We start from the raw sequence: 27316 nt of genomic DNA, 5'->3' as shown, positions 1-27316 counted from the left end.
CCTATATCGTGCAACTTGCATGTGCAGTGCAGGTCGTGCAATACTCAGACCATATACAGTATCTCAATTCTCAAACCACGCTGTCAAGCAGACATCAGGGTTCAGGATTCCAGTTCTTTTTGTTATTTCTACAGTCATTAGTGGCAGTACCTTATATTACAGAAATATATACTATATCACAGGCAGCATATTGTCAAGGACTAGACAGGTCACATATCCCAGAAACTAAAACTAAGTCTCACACCAGCCAAACCTAATCTGTAGAAGTTGCTCCGGAGAAGCTGCTTTGTTTCTCTGAGGCCAAAACCTTCCGTCGCTTGTAATGCACCTCTGTTTTTTCATCACCAGGCATAACCATTTCGTTCTCTTCCAAAGTCCTATCATCCGCAGGCCGTTTACCATCAAAAGATGTGTGCTCAGACATGTCATTCTCGGAAGAAGGTCTATCGACGAGCTCACAGGTTCCAACAGGCAGAGGCATTTCAGCGTCAGAAGATGTGTTCTTGGAAAATGTATCATTCTTCGTGCTACGGGGTACATCTAGTGATACAATCACATTCGCACCATCCATGCAAGTTGCATCATCTTCACAAGGAAGAGCACTGTCAGTTGCTAAGAATTTGTCAGCACCCTCACCATCAGCTTTTAAATCGGTTTCATTTCCACAATCACCTGCTATGATTTGATCAGTGTTTTCCGCGCTCACCTCAGGGGAAACTGTACTATCACCAGCAATACTATTATCAGTATTTCCAATGTTCAACTCAGTGCAATCCTTAGCATTTATATCACTTTCATGTGCACAGTCACCTGCCACTACTTTGTCAATATTTTCCTCTTTTAAGTCTGAGGAAGCTGCGATAACACCAGTAATACCACTGTTCGTATTTCCTATTTTCAATTCAGAGCTACCATTGTCATTTATATCACCTTCATGTGCAGAGGCATCTGCCACTACTTTGTCATTGTTTCCCTCTTTTATGTCTAAAGAGGAAGCTGTGCTAACACCAGTCATACCATTGTCAGTGTTTCCCTCTGGCAACTGCAATGAAACATGCAGCTCACCGTGATTGACATTGTTTGCAGTTGTGTTATTACTCTTCACATCTTCGATGATTGCATTGTCTACAACCATTTTTCCGATATCACCTACTGTGACTAAATCCAGACGTTCATGAGGATCGCCACAATCACCTTCAGCTGTCAATCTTTCTGGATTTGGTCCATTCTCATCTTTGCTGGAGTCAAACATCATAACATAATCCATATCTTGAGAAGGTCTAAAGCACTCATCCCCAACTTCTATGCTTTTTTGGGAGGGCTGTTCTTTGCTGGTAATTTTCTGAGCTAAAATTTCAGATATTGAGCAGCTAGTACGAACCATAATATCCTGCACCTCAGCTTCTGCTTGGCTGTGAACTTTTTGGTCATTATCCAAAGAAAGAAACAAAGACTTATCATTTTCCTTATCTGTCACCACACGATTTGATTCCTTAATCACGCCATCACCTTCTGGGGAATATGATCTCATATTAAGTTGACTGTTAGATGCAAGTGGGTCATTTTTCTCATCCTGGATTGACAAGCAAACAACAGTATCCTTCACTGGTGCACAAACCTGCCACCAAACAATCAAATAACAAATCACGGTATCAATAATCAAGCTCAGGCAAAGAAAAATAGGAGTTTAAACTTATCAGCTGTTGTTATTAAGTCCTGTTTCCTAAGCACTCTCCTAGTTACTTGTGCTAGTTAATTATAGTCATTAAAGACCTTGAGCAGCTCAACAGGTGTGTGCGGCTGCCAAGGCTCCTATCTGATTAGCTAAGCTCTAATGAGCTGTTATGTAATCAATGTGACTCATCTCATCTTTCTATATAATCAAGCAATGATGGCTGAGGTTAGTACCTCCGGCAAAACCACTCTGTCTACCTCTAACATTTGGTATCAGAGGTTAGGTTAGACAACTAAGAGCCTCAAGGTCGACTCCTCTCTTCTCTACTCATGTCGACCTCTGTTGAGCGCGCTCCCAGGCTCAAGGCCAAGGGAACCAGCGAAGGAGAGCTGGGCGACTTCTCCAGCCGGGCTGCGCGCCTGAAGGCTGCAGAGGAAGCAGCGGCGCTGGCAGTCCAGGCAGCAAAGCAGGCAGCGGCTGCAGCAGAGGCGGCGGCAAGGGCGGCGCAGGAGCTGCGAGCTGAAATCGCCGTCGAGAAGGGAGAAGATGAGGAGGTCGAGGAAGAGGAAGAGGAGATGGAGAGGAATCGGAGGCCGCGGACTCCTCCGCGAGACCGGAGGCGTTCGCAGTCACCACTGCGGGACCGGAGGCGCTGCCGCGGCGGTGGTCGCTATGAGTCGCCGCAAGGAAGAGTGGTGTACCGCGACTCCGGCAGCGGCACGACGTGGCCGATGTTGGACAAGACGAATTACTACGAGTGGAGCCAGACTATGAAGCTGAGGATGCAGGCGCGCGATCTCTGGGACGCCATTGAAGGCGGTCCTGTCCAGTTCCGCGATGACAGACGCGCACTAGAGGTGATCGTCGGGGCTGTACCCAAGGAGATGGGTCTCCCACTGCTCGACAAGGCTACGGCGAAGGAGGCGTGGGACGCCATCGCTGCGACCCGCATCGGCGTGGACAGGGTCCGTCGAGCAACACTGCAGCGCCTACGCCGTGATTGGGAGAACATCAGCGTCAATCCTGGTGAGCAAGTGGATGACTTTGCTGTGCGGTTGTCAACTCTGCACCAGCAGCTTGTCATCCATGGCGATAGGGACATCACCGAGGAGCGCGTGGTGGAGAAATTCCTGCGCACGGTGCCGGCCAAGTACTCGCAGATCGTCGTCGCCATTGAGCAGTTCCTTGATTTTGAGGCACTGACTCTTGAGGAGGTGACTGGAAGGCTTAAGGCAGTGGACAATCGCGAAGAACAAATACTGACCGAGCCGGTGGCCATCAATGGCAAGCTGTTGTACACTGAGGAGCAGTGGAAAGCGCGATGCAGAAAGGAAAAGAAGGGAGACGATGCATGTGGCTCTGGTTCCAGGAACCAGCGCGGTGGCGGTGGACGCAGCCGCGATGGTGGACGAGGACGAGGCAGAGTAGGTGGACGTGGTGGCGGACGAGGAGACGACAATGTTGCTGGCCGTGTCGGCCCCAACACCTGCCTCAACTGCAACCAGGAAGGCCACTGGGCACGTGAGTGTCCGCAGCCGCGCCGTGAGGATGCAGAGCGCGGCGGTGGCGGTGGAAACCGTGCTGGCCGCGGCGGTGGCAACCATGGTGGAGGTCGCGGCGGTGGAAATCAGGCTGGACAGCGTGGCGGGAACCAAGGAAGACATGAGGCGCGCGTCCAGTACGCCGAATGTGAAGAAGATGGTGCTCTGTTTCTGGCACAGGGCTTTATCAGCCTAGAGCAGAGCACGCCGGCGCACAGCTACACGGTGCAGCACGTCGAGCTCTCTGAGCCACGTGCCTGTGCCTACCTTGGCGTGGATGAAGAAGATATGGACAGCGGTTGGTACCTAGACTCTGGCGCAACACATCACATGACCAGGCGTCGAGAACTCTTTGCTGATCTGAACACTGGCGTTCGAGGAACGGTCCGGTTCGGGGATGCATCGAAGGTGGAAATCAAGGGAGTTGGATCCATCATTTTTCAAGCCAAGACCGGGGAGCAGAGAGTTCTTCATGGCGTTTACTACATTCCAGCGCTGAAGAACTCCATACTAAGTTTGGGACAGCTTGATGAAGGAGGGTCCAAGGTTGTGATTAACCATGGCGTGCTCCACATTTGGGACAATCATCACCGATTGCTGGCCAAGGTACATCGAGGGAAGAACAGGTTGTACATTTTGCACCTCGAGGCTGCACAACCTATCTGTCTCGCGGCGCGCAAGGATGTTGAGGCATGGCAGTGGCACGAACGTTTCGGCCATCTGAACTTCGATGCACTCCGGCGACTCAGCAAGGAGGAGATGGCGCGTGGGATGCGGTGGTCGATCATGTGGAGCAGGTATGTGACACTTGTGTCACCACGAAGCAGAGGCGGCGCTCTTTTCCGGCCGCAGCAGCATATCGTGCCCAGAATCAACTCGAATTGGTGCACGGTGATTTGTGCGGCCCAGTCACGCCAGCGACACCGGCGGGCAACCGCTACATCCTGCTGCTCGTCGATGATGCCACCCGTTTTATGTGGGCTGTGTTGCTGCCATCCAAGGACGCAGCGGCGGAAGCAATCAAGAAGATCAAGGCGGCAGCAGAGGTGGAAAGTGGGCGCAAGTTGAAGGTCCTGCGCACCGACAATGGCGGGGAATTCACCGTCGCGGAGTTCGCCGCATACTGCGCCAATGAAGGTATTAAAAGGCATTTCAGTGCTCCTTATTCACCGCAACAGAATGGTGTGGTTGAGCGCAGGAATCAAACTGTGGTGGCCATGGCACGAGCTCTGCTCAAGCAACGCCAGATGCCTTCTCGGTTTTGGGGGGAGGCTGTGATGACGGCTGTGCATATTCTGAATCGATCTCCAACAAAGGCACTGAAGAATGTAACTCCGTATGAGGCATGGCATGGCCGCGCACCAACAGTTGGCCACCTCAAGGTATTTGGTTGCGTGGCTTATACCCGGCAGCTTACTCAGCTCCAGAAACTTGATGATCGCGGTAAGGCTGGAGTGTTCATTGGCTATGCAGAAGGGGCCAAGGCATATCGTGTATTTGATCCAGTGTCCCAGCGCGTGCGAGTCAGCCGTGATGTGGTATTTGATGAAGGACGTGGCTGGGACTGGGCATCAGCGGCAGCAGGTACTTCAGAGGCAGCATGCAGCGATTTTGTTGTTGAGTTTCCATGGGCAGAAGAGTTTCCTGAAGCAGAAAGTTCAGTGTTACCCTCACCACCTCTTCAGCCACATCCTACATCACCTAGTCTCCCTTTGGTGAGTGCAGGAGAGTCTGCAACAGAAGCAGAGGAATCCGCAGTGGAGACAGAGGTGCCTGTGTCACCTAGAACACCTACACCAGCTCCAGCAAGCCCGCAGATAGAGCATGTGACTCCTCTGGAGAATGATAGTGAAAGGGTGGATGCTTATCATGATGGTGAAGAGCTTCGTTATAGGAAGGTCCATGATATTATTGGTAATCAGCCAACCCCTTTGCCGGCACAAAGGTTGTTTGCAGAATTGAACCTCACTCATGCTGGTGAGCCCACAAGCTATGAAGAGGCCAAAGATGACCCAGATTGGCAGGCAGCAATGAAGGAAGAGCTGAGCTCAGTTGAGCGGAATGGGACTTGGGAACTTGTTACTCCTAGTCCAGGTCATCGCCCAATTTCATTGAAGTGGGTGTTTAAATTGAAGAAGGATGAACATGGTGCTGTGATCAGGCACAAGGCAAGACTTGTGGCCCGTGGCTTTGTTCAGAAGGAAGGGATTGACTATGAAGATACCTTTGCACCAGTTGCAAGAATGGAATCAGTACGTGTCTTACTTGCTCTAGCAGCACAAGAAGGTTGGGCAGTACATCACATGGATGTGAAGTCTGCATTTCTGAATGGAGAACTCAAGGAAGAGGTTTATGTTACTCAGCCACCAGGCTTTGAAGTATCAGGAGAAGAGAAGAAAGTGTACAGGTTACACAAGGCATTGTATGGCCTAAGACAGGCTCCTCGGGCTTGGAATGCCAAACTTGATTTGACTCTTAAGCAGATGGGTTTTGAGCAGAATGTATATGAGGCTGCCATGTACAGGAAAGGTTCAGGTGATTCTTTGCTGATAATTGGAGTCTATGTTGATGATTTGATCATCACTGGAGTCAATCAGCAGAAGATTGAAGCTTTCAAGGCAAAAATGAAGCAGACATTCGAAATGAGTGATTTGAGTCTGTTGTCTTTCTATCTTGGGGTTGAGGTAAGACAATCAGAGAGAAGCATTACTCTGAAACAGACTCATTATGCTAAGAAGATACTTGAGCTCGGTGGTATGGCAGACTGTAATCCAGCCACCACCCCCATGGAAGAAAGGTTGAAACTGAGCAAGGAAAGTACAGCAAAGGAGGTAAATCCAACTCAGTATAGAAGACTAGTTGGTAGCCTGAGATATCTAGTGCACACAAGGCCAGATTTGGCTTTTGCTGTAGGGTATGTTAGCAGATTTCTGGAGAAGCCAACAGCTGAACATTTTCAGGCTGTAAAAAGAATCTTGAGATATGTGGCTGGTACTCTAGATCATGGGCTATGCTATACTAGAATGACAGGCAAGGCAAGATTTGTGGGTTACAGTGACTCAGACTTGGCTGGAGATATTGATACAAGTAAAAGCACTACTGGATGTATATTTTTCCTTGGAAACAGTCTGGTCAGCTGGCAATCTATCAAGCAGAGAGTTGTTGCATTGTCAAGCTGTGAGGCTGAATATGTGGCAATGACAACAGCTGCAACCCAAGCCTTGTGGTTGTCAAGGCTGTTTGCAGAATTATTGGGAAGAGAAGTTGAGGTGGTGGAACTTAGAGTAGACAATAAATCTGCTCTAGCTTTGGCAAAGAATCCTGTTTTCCATGACAGGAGCAAACATATTAGAATCAAGCATCACTTCATCAGGGACTGTGTGGAAGAAGGTAGCATCAAAACAGAATTTATTCCCACTACAGATCAGCTTGCTGATATACTGACCAAAGCCTTGGGCAAGACCAAGTTGGAAGATATGAGAAGCAGAATTGGGATCAAGGAGATCAAGATCAGTTGAAACAGGCCTTAGGGGGAGAAATGTTGTTATTAAGTCCTGTTTCCTAAGCACTCTCCTAGTTACTTGTGCTAGTTAATTATAGTCATTAAAGACCTTGAGCAGCTCAACAGGTGTGTGCGGCTGCCAAGGCTCCTATCTGATTAGCTAAGCTCTAATGAGCTGTTATGTAATCAATGTGACTCATCTCATCTTTCTATATAATCAAGCAATGATGGCTGAGGTTAGTACCTCCGGCAAAACCACTCTGTCTACCTCTAACATCAGCTAATAACTATACCTCTGACTCTTGTAGATTCTGTACATCAACAATTGGGACACTTCCAGTGTCCAACATGCATCCAGAAGTAGGTAGCCCCTCTTTGGAATCATATAAACAGATGGACTTGGATGGCTGTACTTCATGGGTTCCATCATCAACTGTGCAAACTGTTTCAGGTTCACCAGGATTTGAGCATCTTTGATGTCTTTCGTCAAGCTGCTCACCACCACAAGCTAGCTTGGGATGATTCTGAAAAGATCCAGTTACCAGCTCATGAATTAACTTTCGGACCACCGAACGCTTCAGAGAAGCTTCTGGGGGTGGAAACCAATCATCACTAAGCTGAAAAGCACGTTAAGAGTGAAAGTTCAAGAAATTAATACACCTATTAAAATCCAACCTCAAAATATTGCATAGAATGACTTTGCACTTCAAGGATATTGTGATGAAAAAATTTGAAGGAAACCAGAATTAAATGGCCAGAGCACAGACAAAATAGTGAAAGAAAAAGGAAACTGTAGTCAAACAAAACTAATGTCAAGGAAAAGTTGGACTAACAAAAGCTATAAAGGAATGTGAAGGTGATCTTTTTATACACAAGTGTTCAGATAATATCTATGATTGTAATTTAACTACGAAATTCGAATCTCAAACACCCATAATCCCATGAGATGTAAATACAAATATTGTTTGACTTGTGCAATTCACCAACTGTAGTTAGGTTAGTCCAGTGCAATTTTTACTGACTTGATTGATAATTGTACTAGAATAGTTCCAACGTATGAAGGCACATCAGAATTATAGTTGAATATAATAATAAAACATTGCAAATTAAGTAAATATCCACTAGTGAAAATTCTTAGCGCCCATAGGTTACAAAAATAATAAAGAAACAGTTAGCACAGTTCTGATCAAGTTCATAACGGCAACAACATTGAGCTTCAAGACCAAACAAACTACTTAAGAATGGCAGAGAAACAGCAGGATGCCATTAAATAACAAAGAAAACAAATTAAGACTTACAAAGCCAGAAAATACATCAATCTTCAGAGGGTTGAAGTTACTTGGAGCATCTGTCAAAAATAATTCCACATAATGGAGCAAGAATAAGCCACAATCATATGAATTATCCTGCTGAGGGAGCTGCACCGCAAATAGAACATAATCGGATAACAATACAAAATTAGAACACCAAAGTTATAGAAAAGGACAAATTCTAAGTGTTGATTAGCATACATGTAAAGAGCTGTGATTCTTTAAAAGCATATACCATGCTCACTATAAACCACCACACAAAAAATTGGTACCACATTCATGGGAGAAAAACAATGTTCAACTGCGGCCAGGATTTTTTTCTTAATAAAAAATGTGATAAACCAAATAAACCCAACACTTTGTACATATAAGCAGAAGTTTGCAACAAAACAAGTCCAGACATAAATTCATGTGGGGAAGGATAAGCCATGATCAGTGAATTTACAACGCACACGACAAAGGAATTCAATCAAGCAATCCATTGACTGCAATTTCAGTTGAAACAGAGAGCAAACTCTGACCAACTGAATCAAGTGAATTAGATAATTATCAGAAGCTGTTTATGCCAACAATTGACATATTTTGTAGCAAAGATCGATAGCCTTTGATTACCCCAAAATTGCTAGATACTGGAAAGAATATGAACTAGGATGCAAGTGTGAATGAAAATCATGTCCAAATTAAGGGAATTGACCTACATACATGTAAAATATGGTCAATGTAAACATTATATGACATCTGAGCATACAGGCCATAGATGGCTTTGTGACAAAGACCCTGAAAAATCAATCTTCTTCCACGACAAAAAGTAATAACACAAATCTATCTCCACCACTATTTGTATTTAATTGCTTTTGGATTAAAGATTCAAAGTTCCTACACTCTTCAAACAACAAATGAAAACCTGAAGCCACAGAAATGAATGTGGATACTTTGTAAGAATTTCACCTAGGGATTTAGAATAGAACATGGAACTTATTATGTACGAACCTCAAGGGAGACAAATCTCAAGTTTAAGAACTTGTCTGAATTATCTGATGCTGATTCAGGGTGTCTTTCCTTCCACTCTTCCCATAAATAACTGTGGCAGAGAGAATCAAACTTCACGTAGGATCCACCAGATATTGATCAGAGTGTGGATTGACAAAAGAAACAGAAGTTTTGGGCTAAAGAACTATCATTGTCAGTTAGCGCCCTGCTCAAAATTGATGTTGTATAGAACTGACCGTTATCTTCATCTAGCTAAGCGGCAGTCCCTGCTAAATCTAACACATGCAATCTATAACCACCCAGAACAATCAGGTAGTAAGACTGCTACACACACACACACACACATCTTTTGCAAAGACCCTTCTTGTCAAAAGACCACTCTAGTAAAAATTGGTCATCACATAACAAAAGGCATGCACTGTTCGCAACATTTTAAAATCAGAAAAAATGCAAGATATATCATCCCAATCCCTCAATCATAAATACATGAATAAGTCAAACAAATGTAGCATATCTACCATACCTCTGGAAATAGACTTACCTTCAGTGTTCGGCTAGGCACCGACTAGGCGGCGATTAGGCGCGCCTAGGCGCTAGTCGATAGGCTGTCGCGTAGCCTAGGGTCCTGTGCGGCGTCTAGGCGGCCGCGCGACTAGGCGGCGAGTGGGCGGCGCGCGGGCCGCGCGGCAATTTTTAGCGCGCGCGCGGGGGGGAGTATTAGCGCGCGCTGTGCAGCCGCTCGGTCTCCCTCCCACACGGTCACAGAAATTGCTCCCCCGCCGGCGCTCATCCCCTCCTGCTGCTCCCCCGCCGGCTGCTCCCCTCCCTGCTCCCCCGCCGGTGAGTTCTCCTCCCCCGTCGGCTGCTCCCCTCCCTGCTCATCCCCCTCCCCCGCTTTCCTCCCCTGCTTTCCTGCTTTCCTCCCCTGCTTTCCTCCCCTGCTGAAACTGCTTTCCTCCCCTATGCAGTGTACAAGTGAAAGAAATCAAAGGATTAAGGTTTAAGGATGTCATCAGAAACTGCAGCTGCACCTTCTGAAACTGAAGCAGCTAGAGCGAATCTCCTAAAAAGAAATTCAGATGATGTTGGATGGGAATATGGTGTTCTTGTTGATGCTAACAACAAAGACAAGGTGAAGTGTAAGTTCTGTGACAAGGAGATGAGGGGAGGGATTTATAGGTTGAAGGAGCATCTTGCCCATGTTGGAAAGAATGTGAAGAAATGCACGTCTGCAACACCGCAGGCTCTAGAGGCTAAAGAAAAGTGCAAGAAAGCAATAGAGGCTGCAAAAAGGAAGAGGGAGGAGAAGACTGTTCGTGAGCTAGAATTTAGAGAGGAAGTGAATGTATCTAGGGTTGGAGAGGAGTCAGAAGAAGTCACTTGTGTTGGAAGCTCACAGCCTCACAAATTAGGGCCAATTGACAAATGGACACGTGCTATTGATCCTACCAAGGTTGATTCGTTCAAACAACAGCAGCTGAACAAGGAACTATGGAAAGAAAGAGAGCATGAGGTGCACAAGTTTATTGCAAGATGGGCCTATAATCATGGTAAATTGCTAGTATACGATGCTGTTTTCACATTTTAAAATTCATGAACTGAACACATTTTAAAATTAGATTTCATTTTTTAATCATTGGCAGGAATACCTTTCAATGCATGTGACAATGATGAGTTCAAGCAAATGTGTGAAGCAATTGGACAATTTGGACCAGGACTTACACCTCCAACTCAAGATGCCTTTCGAGGTAGTTTGCTGGAAGAAGAATATGAAAGAACCAAGTGTTTGCTGCAGGAACGTGAAGCCGAGAAGATGAAAAATGGGTGCTCTATTATGACCGATGCTTGGTCAGATAGGAAGAGGAGAAGCATAATGAATATATGCACTAATTGTGCTGATGGAACCTCCTTCATCAGCTCAAAAGAGATGTCAGATGTGTCACACACAAGCGAAGTCATTTTTGAATTAGTGGACAAAGCAATTGAAGACATTGGTGAAGAAAATGTGGTGCAAGTAGTCACTGACAATGCCTCTAACAACATGGGAGCAAAGAAGCTATTGCTTGAGAAGAGACCACAAATATTTTGGACCTCTTGTGCAGCTCACACAATCAACTTGATGCTCCAAGGAATTGGCAAATTGCCTCGGTTCAGGAAAGTGATTGACCAAGCAAAGTCATTTACCATATTTGTGTATGGCCACACAAGAACATTGGAGTGCTTGAGATACTTCACAGAGGGGAAAGAGCTAGTGAGGCCAGGAGTGACTAGGTTTGCTTCATACTTTCTCACTTTGAATAGTATGCAAGAGAAGAAGGACCAGTTAAGGAAGATGGTAGTTCATAGCAGGTGGGACTCATTAAAGGATGTGAAATCAAAAAAAGGAAAAGAGGCCACAGCTACTATATTGAGTCCAGCCTTTTGGAAGGATGTGAAGCTAATGTTGGCTATTTTTGAGCCATTGGTCAAAGTCCTCCGTTTAGTTGATGGGGATGTGAAGCCATCCATGGGTTTCCTTTATGGAGAGCTACTAAAGGCAAAAAGAGAGATCAAAGAGGCCTTTGGCAATGTTGAGTCTCGATTCAAAGATGTTATGGCTGTAATTGAGAAGAAGATGAATGGAAGACTTGATTCTCCATTGCATTTGACAGCTTTTTTGCTGAATCCACACTATAGCTATGCTAACCCATCAATATTTGATGAGCCCAAAATGAATGAAGCCTTCATATCTTGTGTCGAGCAATTTTATTATCATGATGAGGACCAACAAGAACAGGCTGCCAACTTTGAATTGAAAAAATTTCAGAATAGAGAAGGACCATTTAGCAAGAAGCTTGCAAGAACTTTTCAAAACTATGATTACAATCCAGGTAGAGGTACTTAACTACTTATTATATGGTTGTTTGCTGTTTTCTACCATAGTACCATGGTTGTTTGCTGTTTTTTAAACTAATAGAGGTGTTTCTAATTTATTTCAGCATCATGGTGGCGGTTATATGGAACTGAAACACCAGCTTTACAAAAGATGGCTACAAGGATATTATCTTTGACATCAAGCTCTTCTGGTTGTGAAAGAAATTGGAGTGGGTTTGAAGGGGTTAGTACCTATCTATTAATCATTTCAGCAGTACTATGATCAATTTTCAGAACTGAAAATGCTTTTGTTTCTAATTTATAGATACACACTAAGAAGAGAAATAGGCTGGCTACAACCCGCCTCAACAAGTTGGTCTATATTCAGTTCAATAACAGGCTGATGAATAACAGAGAAAAGATTAAGTCAAAGAAAATCACTGATGTTCTCTTGTCTAGTGATACAACTGAAGCTCAAGGTTTTCTCCAAGAGGGTGGAGATGATTGTGCACAAGTTGTCTTTAGAGATGAGAGGAAGATGAGATGGAAGGTACACGGATACCTTGGTCTGTTATTGGAGAGGCAGTGGGAGCAGAAGAACAGCTTGAGCCTCGTAGAAGTGCAAGAGTGAGAGAGCTCTATGAAGGAGAAGAGTTTGAGTCTGAAGAAGAAGAGTATGAAGATGAAGATTTGTGCTACAGTGAAGATGAAATATGATCTGGACCATCTCCATCTAGTAGTGAAGCCTTTTGTGATGCCCTGGTCTTATGAACTGCAGCTGTGTCACTTTGTGTCTGTGTGTCTTCTTTTGTGTGAGACCTGAACTAAGAACTATGTGCTTGTGTTGTCCTTTATTTATAAATTGTGTTCTGCACTTGTATTACTGTCCTATCCACTTGTGTTGTAATTACCAGCTGCTGATATGGTGTGCAGTGTGCTCAACTGCTCATGAATGGGAGGCTGCTGAAATCATCCAGATAAGTCACAATTTAGTGTTTTCTATTTTTTTTATGAACAGCTAGTTGTCTATTGACTAATTTACTAACTACTAGCTGTCAAAATGTGTTGCAGCCTTGCAGGAGCTAGGAACATGCAAGAGTAAGCTCAGCTAGGAATCAGATATGTCTACTGGCCTTCTTTTTATACTTACTGTGACTCATATAGTCATATATAGTAGTTATATACGTATATATAGTTATATACATAATATATATATATATAATTTATGGCTATATTGCCAAAACGCCTAGAAAATCGCCTAGAAGCGCCTAAGACCGAGTACTCCCGACTAGGCGCTAGGCAATGGGTCACCGCCTAGATTCCGCCTAGCGCCTAGCTGAACCTTGCTTACCTTTGAATGATATCCTTGAGTCCAGTGTGACTTCCTTTAAGTGAATCCATGTGTAAAATGCATGGGAGTTTAGCTGAGAGCTTGGCATCACCATCTGCAGCAAAACAACACTTAAAGAAAAAAACTACTAAAAACGTGTCAAAGGTGTCATTTTCAATTTATATCCATGCCTTCAAATGTCGCCACTTCGCCAGGATAGCAAATAACAATTAAACTCCAATGCAAGCTGCAACAACAGCACATAATAATAGCTCACATTGATTATCATCACATAAGCACAATTTTTGTTGTCAGAAGGTTCTTACTTGAAGTTGACTGGAATGAACAGAAAATCTTTGTCAAATACATTTATTTTGCGGGTCCATTTGCGAACACGCAAGAAGGCTGCTCTACCTTCTGGAGCTCTCCCCTGATCTTTGTCAAGATCTGCCAGCTTGCGAAAAAAGAAGCTATTAAAGAAGTGGCACCTGCGCTTCTTGGTAGATTCAATTCTTGTGCTCAAGTACCTGCATAACATAAATTAAGGACTCATTTAATGCAAGTAAAAACACTCTGCAAACAACTTAAATGTTAAAACAAATAATAAAGAAGGGTGACCATGTTTCTCTTGCTACTATTAAGAAACAGACCTCATATATCAAAACTTTACCTGCGAGGGGTAAGACAGCCCCCGGGTATTGTATTAAGAAGAAGACCTTCTCACACAGGTCAAGAAAACCCCCGAACCCCTGCCCCACCCATACACAGCGGCATCGAAGCCCATGTGAGAACGACCACGACCGGGGCTGAGCCTTAGACTGTGCTTTGGCATGGGACAGACGAGGGGATTTTTTTAACCACAGCCTGAAATTCGCTCCCATGGGGAGTCGAACCCAGGACCTGAGGAGTGCTACTCAGACCACCTAACCATCTCAGCTACAGACCTCATATATCAGTAACGATTTTCTTTTATAATTCATGCTATTTAAATCCTTATCGTAATAACTTGGAAAAATCTTAATTTCCTTCCAAGAACATACACCCACTCCCGGTTTTGAACCTATTTAAGTGGAACTTTCGGTGTGCCAAAGTTTTTTTCCTTGTTCCCCTTGAAACGGCCTTGCAGTCACTGTTCTCTCCAGTTGTTTGTTCAAGCATTTTTTCCTTTCTTATCAAGACTTGTGGGGAGCAGTGACTTTTCAGTGCACGTAAAGAGCACTTTTTTTATACAAACATAACATGTAATTCCATATCATGTTTGGGGCATGACAATTTTTACAATGATCTTTAAAATCTGCATTAGACAGCCAAGCATTAAAATAGTTGAGAAACAAAGTATGTCCAAATGCAAGGAAAAGTAATAAACACGATTTAATGCATTAAAATTCTGAATACATGTGTCATTTCAATCTTCATACGCCTCAACAAGTGGAATATTTAACTTGTCCTCAAGAATCTAACTCAAGTGGAATATTAAAGTAAGAAAAAAAGTTGAAAGATCCAAAAGTTCCTACTTTCTGGTATCAAACCATAATGCAGCAACCAGCTGCATAATAAGTGACAAACTTTAACACAAACACACACAAAAACAACAATTTCCATCACAATCAACTTAAGGCAGCAAAATTAAGTGTGCTTGGAACAAACAAGAAACAAGATGTATAAATATTAAATATTACTAGCAGTACAAAAATGAATAGGATATTTGACAACTAAAACTATAACAATAAGACGCTGTCCAACAAAAGCTTCAACCTACTTGATATAAAAGTCAATTATTGTATCATTGACAAAGGTTTCAGGAAGCAGGAGCTCAACATCTCTTTTGCTAATAGAAACAGCATCAGGATCTCCTTGGGGATAAATAACATCTTCAAAGTCCTCAGTGCTGAACCAATGAAAACAAATAACAGGAACAAAAATAAGTATAACATGTTCAAACTGTCAAACACGCAAAAATAACTTTGGCCTCTGAGTAATAGATGCTTCAGGTCTAATAATAGAGCAGGCAGAAAATATACATATTTGCTTTACTAAAATATAGCCTCAAATAGAGTTCAAGTATAGTAAAGAATATCCTTTGTCAGGACCACCCAATTTGATCACTCGGAAAGAATTTGGCATTCCTGGTCGCCTCCTAAATGTAAGTTTTTTTTCTTTGGCTAGCTGCCTTGAGAAGGTATTGGACAGCTGATAGGCTACAAAAAAGAGGACTCAGTCATCCTGATCGATGCCCCCTTTGTGACCAGAAGCCTGAAACCATAGACCATCTTCTTGTAGGTTGTCTTTGCAAGGAATTTTTGGTTTAGGCTGCTTGGACAGGTCAACCTCCATAATTTCACTCCCCAGATTGGAGAAGAGAATGGCATGCAATGGTGGAAAAGATGTAGTGACCAGCTGCAACAGATTGCCAAAAATGGGTTCAACTCATTAATTGCCCTAGGACTTTGGACAATTTGAAACCACAGAAATAGATGTGTGTTTGATGTACTTACTCCTAAGAAGCAACTATCAGGAGAGCGGAGGAAGAACGAAAAATGTGGGAACTGGCTGGGGCCAAGAGCTTGGCCCTCCTTACTGCCCCAATTCCGGGGGTTAGCACGTAGTATTTTTCTCATATAAGTTTTAGATATGGATCTTTATTTGTATAGTTTTTTTTGGCCACCATAGGAGGCCTTTTACCCATTTTGTATCTGTCATCTTGGGGTTTTCATCTATTCTTCTTACGGGGCGTTTGGATCCCTTCATTTTAGAGGAATTGGAATTCACTCAATAAAGTAACTTATTTAGTTTGGAATTTGACATTCCACCACTTTCCAAAGTTCAGATACAAGCCTATCTCAAATTCATGGGGTGGGGGATGAGAAATGATTTTATGCATTAGTAGAATTTGTTTCTACTCTATAACTTACATGACACTATTCGTCTCACTCCTTTATAGTAAAAATGTAGCACATAAATATCTCTGACATCTTGCTAATAATAGTATACAAATATATTTTCTATAAAATCGAATTGGCTTAATTGATATATGCCTAAATTACTATTACTAGAATGGAATTCAATTCCAATGATCCAAACGGGATGTTAATATAATGATGTGCAGCTCTCATGTGTGTTCTAGAGGAAAAAAAGAATGTAAAGTACAAAATAGAATGGGGATACAATGCTGTGAAATTTATCATGGCATAAATATTGTCGATATGATCACTGACATGAATGGTGTGAAGCCTTAACTTTTTTTTAGATATTAAGGCTTATCACAAAAAAAGGGAAACACAAATTGCGCAATTACCTGGAAAAGTATTGCCTAGGGAAAAACAGACAGGGTTCGATGCTCCAATTCTCCAATGCAAAATCATCTCTGAAAAATGTGTGCAGTTAAACAATACAATAGTTAAAGTAGTCACAATAAAACAGCCAAAATTGAAATTATTCTTTAAAAAGGTGCAAAGTTCACATTAAGAGTGTAAATATGTACACAAAAAAGTATCAAACTGCCGACTAGAATAACATTTAGCCTGCCATGTTCTATGGCATTTTGCCCATGCTTGAGACTTGACATTCATATCCAAACAAAAGCCCAATAGACTAGCATATATCCAAAAAATAACTAAAAGTTACTAGACCTTGCAATTTGCAGCATGCGTCATCTGGTAAATCCACGAATAAAGAACTCAAAATATTGATTTATTTTCTGCTGTGTACTTGAGACTTGACATCCATATCGGGATATAACCCAATAGACTAGCATATTGTCCAAAAAATAACTAGAATTTACTAGAGTTTGCATTTTGCAGCATGCGTCATTTGGTAAATCAGCGAATTGCCGAATACAACAAGTCAACAACAAAGCTTTTAAGTTCCAAGCAAGTAACCAGAAGTTAAGGTTCAGGCAGATGGATGACACTCCTATTTATAAGGCTAAACCTTTAGGTATATTCTATCCTTTCAAGTCTCCTTTTACTACTCCTGCTTCTTCTCATGTTAACTTCGGCCTTCCCTGCCTTACTTCCCATTACTATCGCGGCTTAGGATCCCACTACGCGCTGGTGTCTCTGCAGGTCTACGTTAAACATGTCCAAACCATCTCAATCGATGTTGGATAAGCTTTTCTTCAATTGGTGCTACCCCTAGCCTATTGTGTATTATCGTTTCAAACCCGATCCCTTCTTGTATGGCCATAAATCCAACATACGCATGTTCACAACACTTATCTATTGAACATGTTGTCTTTTTGCTAAGGCCTTTGATTCGGTCTCTTGGCCTTTTCTAATTGAAGTCATGAAGCAACTTGGATTTGGACAAATCTGGAGGGATATAATTTGTGGGCTGCTCGCCTCCTCTTCTACTCAAGTGATGCTTAATGGATTTCGGGGCGAACATATTAAACATACGAGAGGGCTTCGACAGGAGGACCCCCTCTAGGGATGGCAATGGGTACCCGAAACCTGATACCCGACGGGTAAAAACCCTATTAGGGTATGGGTATGGCGAATTTTTATACAGATGGAAATTTTATTGGGTCATTTGTTATACCCATCGGGTATGGTGGGCATGGGTATGTTCTCTCTTGCCCCATACCCGGTACCCGATAGAAAACCCTCTAACATATGATGTGGGTTCGGATTAAGAGACTTGTTCTCTCTCATGCATGGGCTCGTATGGTATTGCCATTTAATGCTAAATGTTGTTGACCTTGTGATAAAATTATGTTGGGTTCGATGAATTTGTCATGCTAGCACAAAGATAATATGTTATTTTAGCATCTTTTAATATTGATGGGGTATGGGATTTCAACATTTTGTATTTGGTACTTACTTTTGCGATTCATATGAGCGTACAACAAGCTGTGATGATGTCTACTATAATGTTAGTGGGTATGAGTACCTGCTGCCCGTGGTGGGTATTAGTATGACGTAATTTTGTACCCATGATGGGTAGTGGGTATGGGTATGAAGCATTTTTTCTCTAGTGGGTATGGGTATGGCTTTGTATACCCATTGGGGTACCTTACCCACTCCCGTCCCTAACCCCCTCTCCCTGATGCTTTTCATTCTTGTTATGAATATTCTTGGTTTTCTTTTCTCTAAAGCTGAGGAGGCATGAGCATGATTACTTCAGCATCTATCAAGAAGAATGATGCTTCATCATGTCTCTATGTATGCTGATGATGTGGCTCTATTCTTGCACCCCACAGCAACAGATATGTCTACCACCCTGGATATTCTTCACTTATTCGGAGAAGCTTCTGGCCTTCATAATAATGAACAGAAATCTAATGTTTATCCCATCCAGTGTTCTGAGGAGAATTTATTGGTGGTCCAGAATTTGCTGTCGAATGAGTTATCGACCTTCCCCTACCGATATATGGATCTTCCTTTGTCCTTGCGCAAGTTAACAAAACAGCAGATCCAGCCAATTGTGGACAAAATTGCAGAACAGCTCCCGAGTTGGAAGGCTGATTTTTTGACAAGGTCAAGGAGAATTCAAGTGATTTTTTGACAAGGGCAAGAAGGAGAATTCAAGTGCAGCACGTCCTTACAGGCATGAATATCTATTTGGCAATGGCAATTGACATTTCTCAATGGGCCATGGATGCTATTGATAAGATCACAAAAGGATTTTCTTTGGCGGGATCGCAAAGAATTAAAAGGTGGCCACTGCCTCGTGGCATGGGGCAAGGTATGTTGGCCTCTGTAGGTGGGGAGGGTTGGGTATCTGTAGCCTTCTGGAGCTCTATTGGGCACTCCGCATACGATGGCTCTTGCAGGACGACCTTGGACAGGCCTCCCCATCTAGGTCCCAGGCAAGGCTCGGGCTTTCTTTTCTGCAGCTTTGGTTTCCGATGTTGGCGATGGCTCAAATACCATGTTTTGGACAGATAAGTGGCTCCACGGGAAAAGGATTATTGACATTGCTCCTAGATTACATGAAACAATCCTGAAACGAATCGCCAACAAAAGAACTGTTTGGGAAGCCTTATTAAATAGGAGCTGGATTAGGTTCAGTGGACTACCTCCATCTATGGGATTTACTCTCAGATTTTGAACTTCAGCCTGACACGGAAGACAAACATATTTTCAGTGGACGATTTGTTTTAGCCATATTCATGGAACCAAAAAATATAAGTTGTTCTAAGTTTTCAAGGTACTTTTGACCACTATTTCTTAATTGCATATCTTGCAATTGAGTTCTTAGCATATTCACCCCATCTGCTCTAATTATTAAGAATAGCATGGTCAGTTAAACATTCAGCAAGCAAAAATGTTATCCAGCAACTTACGATGGGATGTCTTTCCATATTTCTTGATATCTTGGTCCCAGTTCCCAAATCCTCTGTTGTCTCCTTGGCCATTGCGAATCATCAAGAGAAAATCGTGCTCTAACAGGACCTGTCGAAAATAAAAAAGAAAAACAAGCTGGCTGGTAAGAAGCAAGGAGTATCTCAATCTCAACAATATACATATACTAGTTAAGTGCCCGTGCGTTGCTGCGGTTTCTATATATAGGTAGACGTTATTTAAATGGGACAGTTGTTCAAATACGTTCCAAACCTTTACAGTAATTTGTGCTCTATTTAAATTGGTCAAGCTTGCAAGCTACAACATTGATCTCTATTGGGTACAAGGGCTGAATCGTTTGCTAGCCTAGGAACATTCAAGCAATTGAAAGGACTTTCGAGAAAGAACTCTAGTACTCATTGTGCATAAGCATCAGCACAAAGTATACAGGTAACATGATAGACTTCTAAATCCACTTGAAAGCTGGATATATAAAAGAAAATTTGAAGATGCCTGTTGTCACCTCTGCCTGCAGGTGATAGGTACTCGCAGTCTGAGGTCAATGGGCAACAAAAGCATATGTCATCACATGACTCATCCTGCACTGCATTGGCTGTAGGAGGCCGAAGAACAAATGTTCCACATGACCACATGTGTATCTACAGTTTAGGTCTCCTTTGGTACGTAAGAATTTCATAGGAATGATATAGGAATTTCACAGGAATTAGTTCAAAAACACAGGAAAAACGCATGATTCAGGAAATTATCCTTTGATTCAAAGGAGGCCTTAGACTGTGTTTCGCTTTGCCTAGAGGAGCCATAGACATGTGCTCGGTGAGATAGAATAGGCCGGCTGGAGCGCGGGTTTGATTTAAAAATTATAAGGAGCTTTTTGCTAAAGTGACGACGGTGGAACCATTGAACCATGGAAACTGGTGCTTTAATATAGTAAAGAAAAGTTGCTTATTACTTATCCATTAGAGTTACTGTCGTTTTTCTTAATAAACTATGCAAACATCTTAGATTAGATGTATGCAACAAAACAAGATCTCATGTTGAGACCAAACCTCAAATGGAAAGAGCAAGCATAACTCAAGGAAAATGACATGTTTAACAATTATCGGACCCTCAATTTGAGATTTTCCATTAAAAATATCTAAGTTCAAGCTCTTCACAAGAAAGCACAAGAGTTCTCTCAACCTACAAGAATAGAAGGAAAAATTATGCAATGTAAATGATCGCAAATGTGAAAGGGCCTCTAGCTGAGTTGGTTAGGTGGTCTGAGTAGCACTCCTTAGGTCCTAATTTTGATTCCCCCTGAGAGCAGATTTCAGGCTGGGGTTAAAAAAATCCCATCCATCTATCTCACGCCAAAGCAGAGGTCTAAGGTCCCAGCCTGTTCGTGGTCGTTCTCACATAGGCTACGTTGTCGTTGTGTATGGGTGGGGCAAGGGTCTGAAGGGTTCTCGACCTGTGTGAGAAGGTCTTCTCTTAATACAATGCTCGAGGGTTGTCTTTACCCCCGCAAATCGAGTTTTTTTGTAAATGATCATAATGCCCCCTTTACTCCCCCCCCCTCTTTGCATGGACATGGATAGGCAGTGAGAAAAATACATGGATTGTTTGAGTAGTTGCAACTCGAAGCGATGCTATCCAAGCCACCCAAAGATGGTGCACCCGAATCTGGAGATATTTAAGCACAATCCCCGAATCATGATTATTAAGTTAATAAATAGAGAGGCAATCTGCCACCTTCATACCACAGAAGTGCTCAACACTTGTCGAATGGATGGCATAAAAACAGAACCTAGAGGTGATTAGATAGAAATGACAAACACAAAGGGATGGGAAAAGGGCAAAAGATGGAAGAACCACCTACCCCTATCCGGCTATCCCACAGTAGCCAACGAGCCCAGAAACATCTCAAGCATACATGTGACGTAAAGAAAGTACCTATGAATCTTTGCCCCACCTTTTCCACCTCCACTCTGCTTGCCGTCACCTGCACTACCATGCCTATCCCTCAGCTCCATAATCATGAACAACTACTCACCTCCACAAGTGTCTTCCACGCCTACAGCTACCTCATCTCCAACGCAATCTGGGGGATTCGGCAGCAGCAAGGGAAGAGCTGTCACCACAGTGGCAATGCCCCTAGCACAGCCTTGACATGCCACATAGGAGGTTCCTTGAAAACCATGTCCACCAACATGAACACTAGTGGTGGGATGCATTCCAGACAGGATGCATCTGGCTCCATCCTACACCATGCAGAGGAAAATGCCCTCTCCATTCTGCATTGCTAGCCGCTGTGTGCACTCCATGAAAAGCAGATGGTTTAACACAGAGCCACTGCTAGAATAACTACAGTGTGACCATTGGGAGGCCCCTGGTAAGAGGTGTGGGGAACCGTTGGATGGGTAATGGGCTGCTAATGGCAAATTTAGACACCATGATAGTGAGCATCATAGGCTGCCATTATAGTGGCATATGTAGGGCTAGACTTTTGAAGGTTGAAAATGTGCAAAACCGATACATTTTTCTGCTAACTAAAACAGGAGTTGGTGGTGATGGTGTGCCATCACCACCACTCTGCCCCCAAAACTTTTTTCTTATTTACCCACCTTGCCTCTGACTCTAAGTATGGGGGATTTTCTGACTGTGTTATTTCATTTGTCAATGGTAATAGTTACATGTTTTCTCGTTTGTATTTTCTAAGTGACACCATTCTTACAAGAACTGTGTGCGCATGTTTAATTGTTTGGTCTGTTTTGCTGTTGCAATGCACATATGATTTTTTCTAGTCAACACCCAATATATCTTTTAGATAGAAAAAGGATGGCAAGGCCAAATGTCCAAATCACCTCAAACTTATGCTACATTGCTACTTAGTACTTGATACTATTTCAAGCTAGCTAATACACATGTGAAAATAAAAAATAAAATCTAACCCGATGAACTTAAAAACGAATGTTATTTTGACACTCAGTACTAGTCTCAGTTTACATTTTCCTGAACAAAACACAAAATGAAATGGAAACGAAAACAATGAAACGCCCTCAGCCACCTCATAAGCGTAAAATACACAAACTACTGCGCAAGACAAACTGTTGTACTATTTTACAAGATCATAATAATTTCAGATCACAGAGAATGCGACAGGGGAGGGGACAACATAGAATTTTCTATTGAAGACAGAAAACTAATGTTGACCAGTGTTTTAAAGGCGTCGCCTAGGCGTCCAGGCGCCCAAAAAATCCTAGGTGCCTTGCCTGCCTAGGCGCAGTCTAGGCGTTCCAACGCCTTGTCTAGCCTTACCGCTTTAAAAACCATGATGTTGACCTCTGCTAGTGGCAGAAATATTGTTACACTTCCATCAAACATGATAACTAGACCTCTCTCGATTTTCCATGTGCCACACTAGCTGTGGATTCCACTAATGCATGTGTACAGCCAAAGAGCACAGTTAGTTAGATCTGACTGGACAACGAACCATCAAAGTCTCAGTTAACGGTTTCTTTAGTTTGACCATCAACCTCTTCAAGGAAGGGTCAAGGGTTCAAAAGCCCATGATGTTGCCTTTTTCATCATTGTTTTTTCACATCTTTTTTTTGTCATAATTATCTTTATGTTCCCCTCCTACTATTGGTTTCCTCCAAAAAACGACCACCCCCCCCCCTCTGACAGCGTTCAAAGAAAAAATAGAACAAAAAATTAAGCATGACACTGGAAAAAAATGACGGACAGAAGAGAGAAAATCAGGGAAAAGCAAAAACAACCGACGAAGAAAAAATGTGACCCCAATAAAAATACAGATGGCCAAAAAATGATCGTGGTCAAATACAAAAAAAACGAAGGACACAAATTCATGTTGCCACTTTAGTATTAGGAACAGATATATGTCATGCATCATTTTTTCTTTGCTGACCTGAACAAACTCATGTATTTCTGTTATGCTACAAGGGAAATGGGGTTGCCTCGTGTAGAAAAAATTATGCCATGCAACATTAATATGGAGGAAAACAGATAAATCTGGAATACAATATCTTGAACGCATATGATACCTGCATTTCCTGTTTCTGCTGTAGATCCAACAAGGAGTGTTATTAAGGCAGATCCAACCTGGTTAGGATGATAATAGGTATTGAAAACTATGAAACACATGAAATAAGAGTAATAGTGACAGAAATAAAGTGAATTGCTTACACTACGAGTCCATTTACAACTGATGGAAATAATATTAGATATTTCCCATTGTAGAGCTGACAGCTTCTCGTCTTCAAAGGAATCTAAATCCAAATACTCAATCTTGATCCCGTCCAATGAGAAAGTGAGGTGAGGTTCAAGATACAAAGTTTTGTCACATATCATGAAGGCAGGAGTAAGCACAACTCCGTCTTTGTCAACCTAAAAAGAGGCCCCCAAAAAATACAAGTGTTGGTGCCATTAAGCAACATAGTGGTCCAAAATCTAGCAGACAAAGGTGGCATATAAAATATATTAAGCATCTAATTGCAACAATCCTCAGAAAAAGATCAGATATATAAATAAATGGTTTGACTTCGCCTGCGTTGTCTCAACATAGCAGATTCCAAGCCCTGGTAAAGGAGGAGTGTTGTGATAGGCTTGGCGAGCCAACATTAAACCTAGTCATTCTCATGAAGACAAAACCCGAAAGAGACCGTTGGGACATAACCCTTTTAGCGGCGCGCCGTATTGGAGCCCAGGTACAATGTTAAATGGGCAAGAGCCGGATCAGCACCCCTTTAGTGACATGTCATGTCGTGATCTAGGTACGGTGTCAGGTGAGCAAGAATCGGGTCACTACTTTCTTAGTGGCATTGCTACATCAACGTCCGAATGTAGTGAAAAATGTGCAATGATCTTCATATCATCGACGGGTGTGAAGGGTAAGTAAGCTAGTTGAACCTACTAGGATCCGTTTGGTTAGTTGAAATGTAGGGTTGCTTATAGGTAAGTCGAGAGAGTTAGATGAGACAGTGACTAGGAGACGTGCAAATATCTTATGCGTCCAAGAGACTAAACAGAATGGTTAGAACGCGAAGGAGGTGGACAATACTAGCTTCAAGCTTTGGTACACAGGAACAGCTACAAATAGAAATGGAGATAAGTGTTCAGCAAATAAAAAGACGACATGTTAGCAGATAAGTGTTGCGAAAATGTGTATGTTGCATTGGATTTGTGGCCATACAAGAAGGGGTCGAGTCCAAAATGATGATACACGTGATAAGCTAGGAGTAGCACCAATTGAAGAAAAGCTTGTTCAACACTAATTGAGATGATTTGGACATGTTCAGCAAAGACCTCTAGAGATACTAGTGCATAGGGGGATCTAAGGCGCATGGCTATGGGAAGTGAGGCAGGGGAAGGTCGAAGTTGATATGGGAAGAGGCAGTAAAGAGAGACTATCTATGTGCGTGAACCTTGAATTGAAAGGATGAAATACTTAAAGATCTAGCCTTAAATAAGAGTATGATTTAGCCTTAAAAAGGAGTACATAGAAAACAACTATCTATGTGCGTGAACCTTGACTTGCGGTTTCTGTTCGATTTCAACTCTAGCCTATCTAACTTGCTTGGGACTAAAAGGCTTTATTGTTGTTGCTGTTGTATACAAATGAACAGTCTAGAATGACCTTGAAGGGGAAATTACAATTATGGCAGGATAGTGAAATTTTTAAAAACTATACTAGAAGATTGTAGGTGGCCTTAACATGTTGCCTAGTGCATGTGTTCCCGTTTGTGCGGGTCCGAGGAAGGTCGGAGTCGGACCCATTTGGGTCTATCTTACGCAGCCTTTCCCTGCACTTGCAACTTGCAAGAGGCTGTTTCCACAACTCGAACCCACGACCTCCTGGTCACAAGGTAACAGCTTTACCACTGGCCTTCACATGTTGCCTATACAAATTTGTATATTACAAAACTCAACGCACATAAGAGAGACATCAGGATGTAGGCCAACTCACCCTTAACTAGTAACTAGTCTAAAGAAAAGACTCATAAACCATGTTTGTATACCAAGATCGATAATTACACGCATCAAAATCCTGATGATCAATTTTAATGTATGGCCCATTGCTTATGAATTGCTCCCGATGCAATTATTCGAGCCTTACCAGAAATTATACTGAGAAGGTTTGACAAGTTCACCTAAAAAAGATCCTTTTGTAGCTAACCACGTAACGGGAAAGAGAGAGATGTCAAGATGTAGGAGCACAAAGAAACATAAGTGACATGGTATTGGGATTTGGACATCTAATATTTTTTATCCAAAATAATTACCATACAATCACAAATTATAATTTAATGAGACATACCAGTGCATCATACGAATTATAGATATGCTGCAGATTTTGCTCCGTGTAACCTGGAATTGCACAATGATTACCAGAATTGAACACAGTTCAAGCAGAGGCCATTACAAAAGTCGAGCATATTACCAGGCGCATCATAATTACTGGTAGATGTGTCAGGGCTAGATGGCATGCTTTCTTCCCCAGAATCAGCTACCATTCCCTGGTAGAAGCCAAACAACTAACAGTTAACAAAAAAAATCCAGTGAACAGAACAGGGATGTTTAATTGTATGGCAAATAAATATGTACTTCTGATGGAAGTTCAAAGGGATGTGCACTGCCAAATCCCATTTCTTCCATAGGCTGTTTTCCAGACATGTGATATTCATCTAAGCAAGCATTGGTGTTGATTTGATCAGTATACATTGCTGAAGTCTCCATTACTACATCAAATTTGGTCGTTGCATTGGTATCCTGATCCATTTTAGGGTACTCAGCCGCATATGATTCTTCACCCCCATCTGTTTCACGTGTACCAATACACAACAAACCAGAGACCTCAGCATGATCCATCTGTAACTTTCTGATCTGGTAAAGCATAAAAAAATTATATATTAGCTGGCAAATGACAATCATAAATCGGGGTCATGTCACCCAATGACCCAATCGACCATGCGATTGCTGAAACAAAAGCCCTGCAAATAGATGTTCTCATGTTCACAAGACCTTTTAGCTCAATACAATTTTAAGATAATAAATTTCATAAAACCCAGGCTTTGAGGTCCAAGTTTCTGAGAAAATAGAAGTTCTTTAGTAAATGTTATTTAACACACGAGAGAAGCACTTAGGCAAGTAATATAGGACATAGCTAAAGAGTCTAGAAGCATATGAATTGGGGAATGCTTCCAGGGCCCAGCGCCTATCATTAAAAACCAATGTAGTTCCAAGGGCAATCACAATGTATGATTAAACATTAAATGCTGCTACGGTGATTGACCATAGCTCTGTGCAGCCACACCGCAAGAATCTGACACCAAAATCCACCATAAGCTTTGCATCCACAGAAATAAAATAGCATTTCTCCTCACTTCTCTCACCGACATCCCAAGAAAGATCACTTACCAGCAGCAAAGGAAGAAATCAACCCAAAGTCGGATGGATCTGTGCTACACGAATCTGTTAGGTTGGGGGAGGGGGAGAGGAGAAGTCGAACTTCGATCTGAGCGTATGGGTCTCGATCTTTTCGTCTCTCTCTCTCTCTCTCCCCTCCCGACGGCCTGGCTGGTAACTGGTGAGCGGGCGGCACTGGGACCTCCCAGATGGACTGGGCCCTCCAACTCTACGACCCCTGCAGCCTCTGCCTGGCTTGGTGAGCGGGCGGCGCAGTTGAGGCAAAGAGGTCAACCTAAGAGAGAAGACGAAGAAGCTGAGAGAGACGGACCGATGGAGGGAGCTTGCCCTAAGCAATATTCCACTTGGGAAAGTCTGATGTTACTGCCTGTACAATAAAACCGTC

General features: G+C 42.7%; 2 protein-coding genes across 5 annotated transcripts; one reads left to right on the top strand and one right to left on the bottom strand.

Moving 5' to 3' along the window:
- On the bottom strand, positions 1–27316 carry LOC100278181 (uncharacterized). Of its 4 annotated transcripts, none has more exons than XM_020542025.2 (17): positions 26923–27316; positions 26110–26388; positions 25946–26021; positions 25823–25872; positions 23692–23892; positions 23550–23607; positions 20009–20098; positions 19488–19596; positions 16497–16565; positions 14961–15089; positions 13528–13728; positions 13393–13448; positions 13223–13316; positions 9019–9109; positions 8017–8136; positions 7012–7335; positions 23–1618 (listed from the first exon to the last, which is right to left on the bottom strand). In XM_020542025.2, exons 2-17 carry the CDS (start codon positions 26371–26373, stop codon positions 254–256), a joined length of 3297 nt encoding a protein of 1098 aa, XP_020397614.1. In that variant the 5' UTR covers positions 26374–26388; positions 26923–27316; the 3' UTR covers positions 23–253. The 4 variants fall into 4 exon arrangements, with proteins under 4 accessions (NP_001348239.1, XP_020397614.1, XP_035817293.1 ...); XM_035961400.1 differs by having other exon boundaries at positions 26110–26827; positions 26923–27273; NM_001361310.1 differs by lacking the exon at positions 20009–20098 and having other exon boundaries at positions 1–1618; positions 26923–27244.
- LOC103636472 (uncharacterized) lies at positions 10360–12754 on the top strand. Its single transcript, XM_035961924.1, has 3 exons — positions 10360–11888; positions 11997–12115; positions 12197–12754. The coding sequence occupies exons 1-3, from the start codon at positions 10703–10705 to the stop codon at positions 12500–12502; spliced, it is 1611 nt and encodes a 536-aa protein (XP_035817817.1). The 5' UTR covers positions 10360–10702; the 3' UTR covers positions 12503–12754.

The sequence above is a fragment of the Zea mays genome, chromosome 8 (assembly GCF_902167145.1).
Source record: "Zea mays cultivar B73 chromosome 8, Zm-B73-REFERENCE-NAM-5.0, whole genome shotgun sequence".
NCBI lineage: Eukaryota > Viridiplantae > Streptophyta > Magnoliopsida > Poales > Poaceae > Zea > Zea mays.
The sequence above is the reverse complement of the archived record's forward strand: the minus strand, read 5'-3'. Positions and strand labels throughout refer to the sequence as shown.

Coding starts and splice junctions, on each gene's coding strand:
- LOC103636472 (XM_035961924.1), top strand. CDS start 10,703: ATGTGTGAAGCAATTGGACAATTTGGACCAGGACTTACACCTCCAACT. Junction 11,889..11,996: donor AAACTATGATTACAATCCAG/GTAGAGGTACTT, acceptor AATTTATTTCAG/CATCATGGTGGCGGTTATAT. Junction 12,116..12,196: donor ATTGGAGTGGGTTTGAAGGG/GTTAGTACCTAT, acceptor TCTAATTTATAG/ATACACACTAAGAAGAGAAA.
- LOC100278181 (XM_035961400.1), bottom strand. CDS start 26,436: ATGATTGTCATTTGCCAGCTAATATATAATTTTTTTATGCTTTACCAG. Junction 13,449..13,527: donor TTCATTCCAGTCAACTTCAA/GTAAGAACCTTC, acceptor CTGTTGTTGCAG/CTTGCATTGGAGTTTAATTG. Junction 1,619..7,011: donor AGAATCTACAAGAGTCAGAG/GTATAGTTATTA, acceptor GTTTGGTGGCAG/GTTTGTGCACCAGTGAAGGA.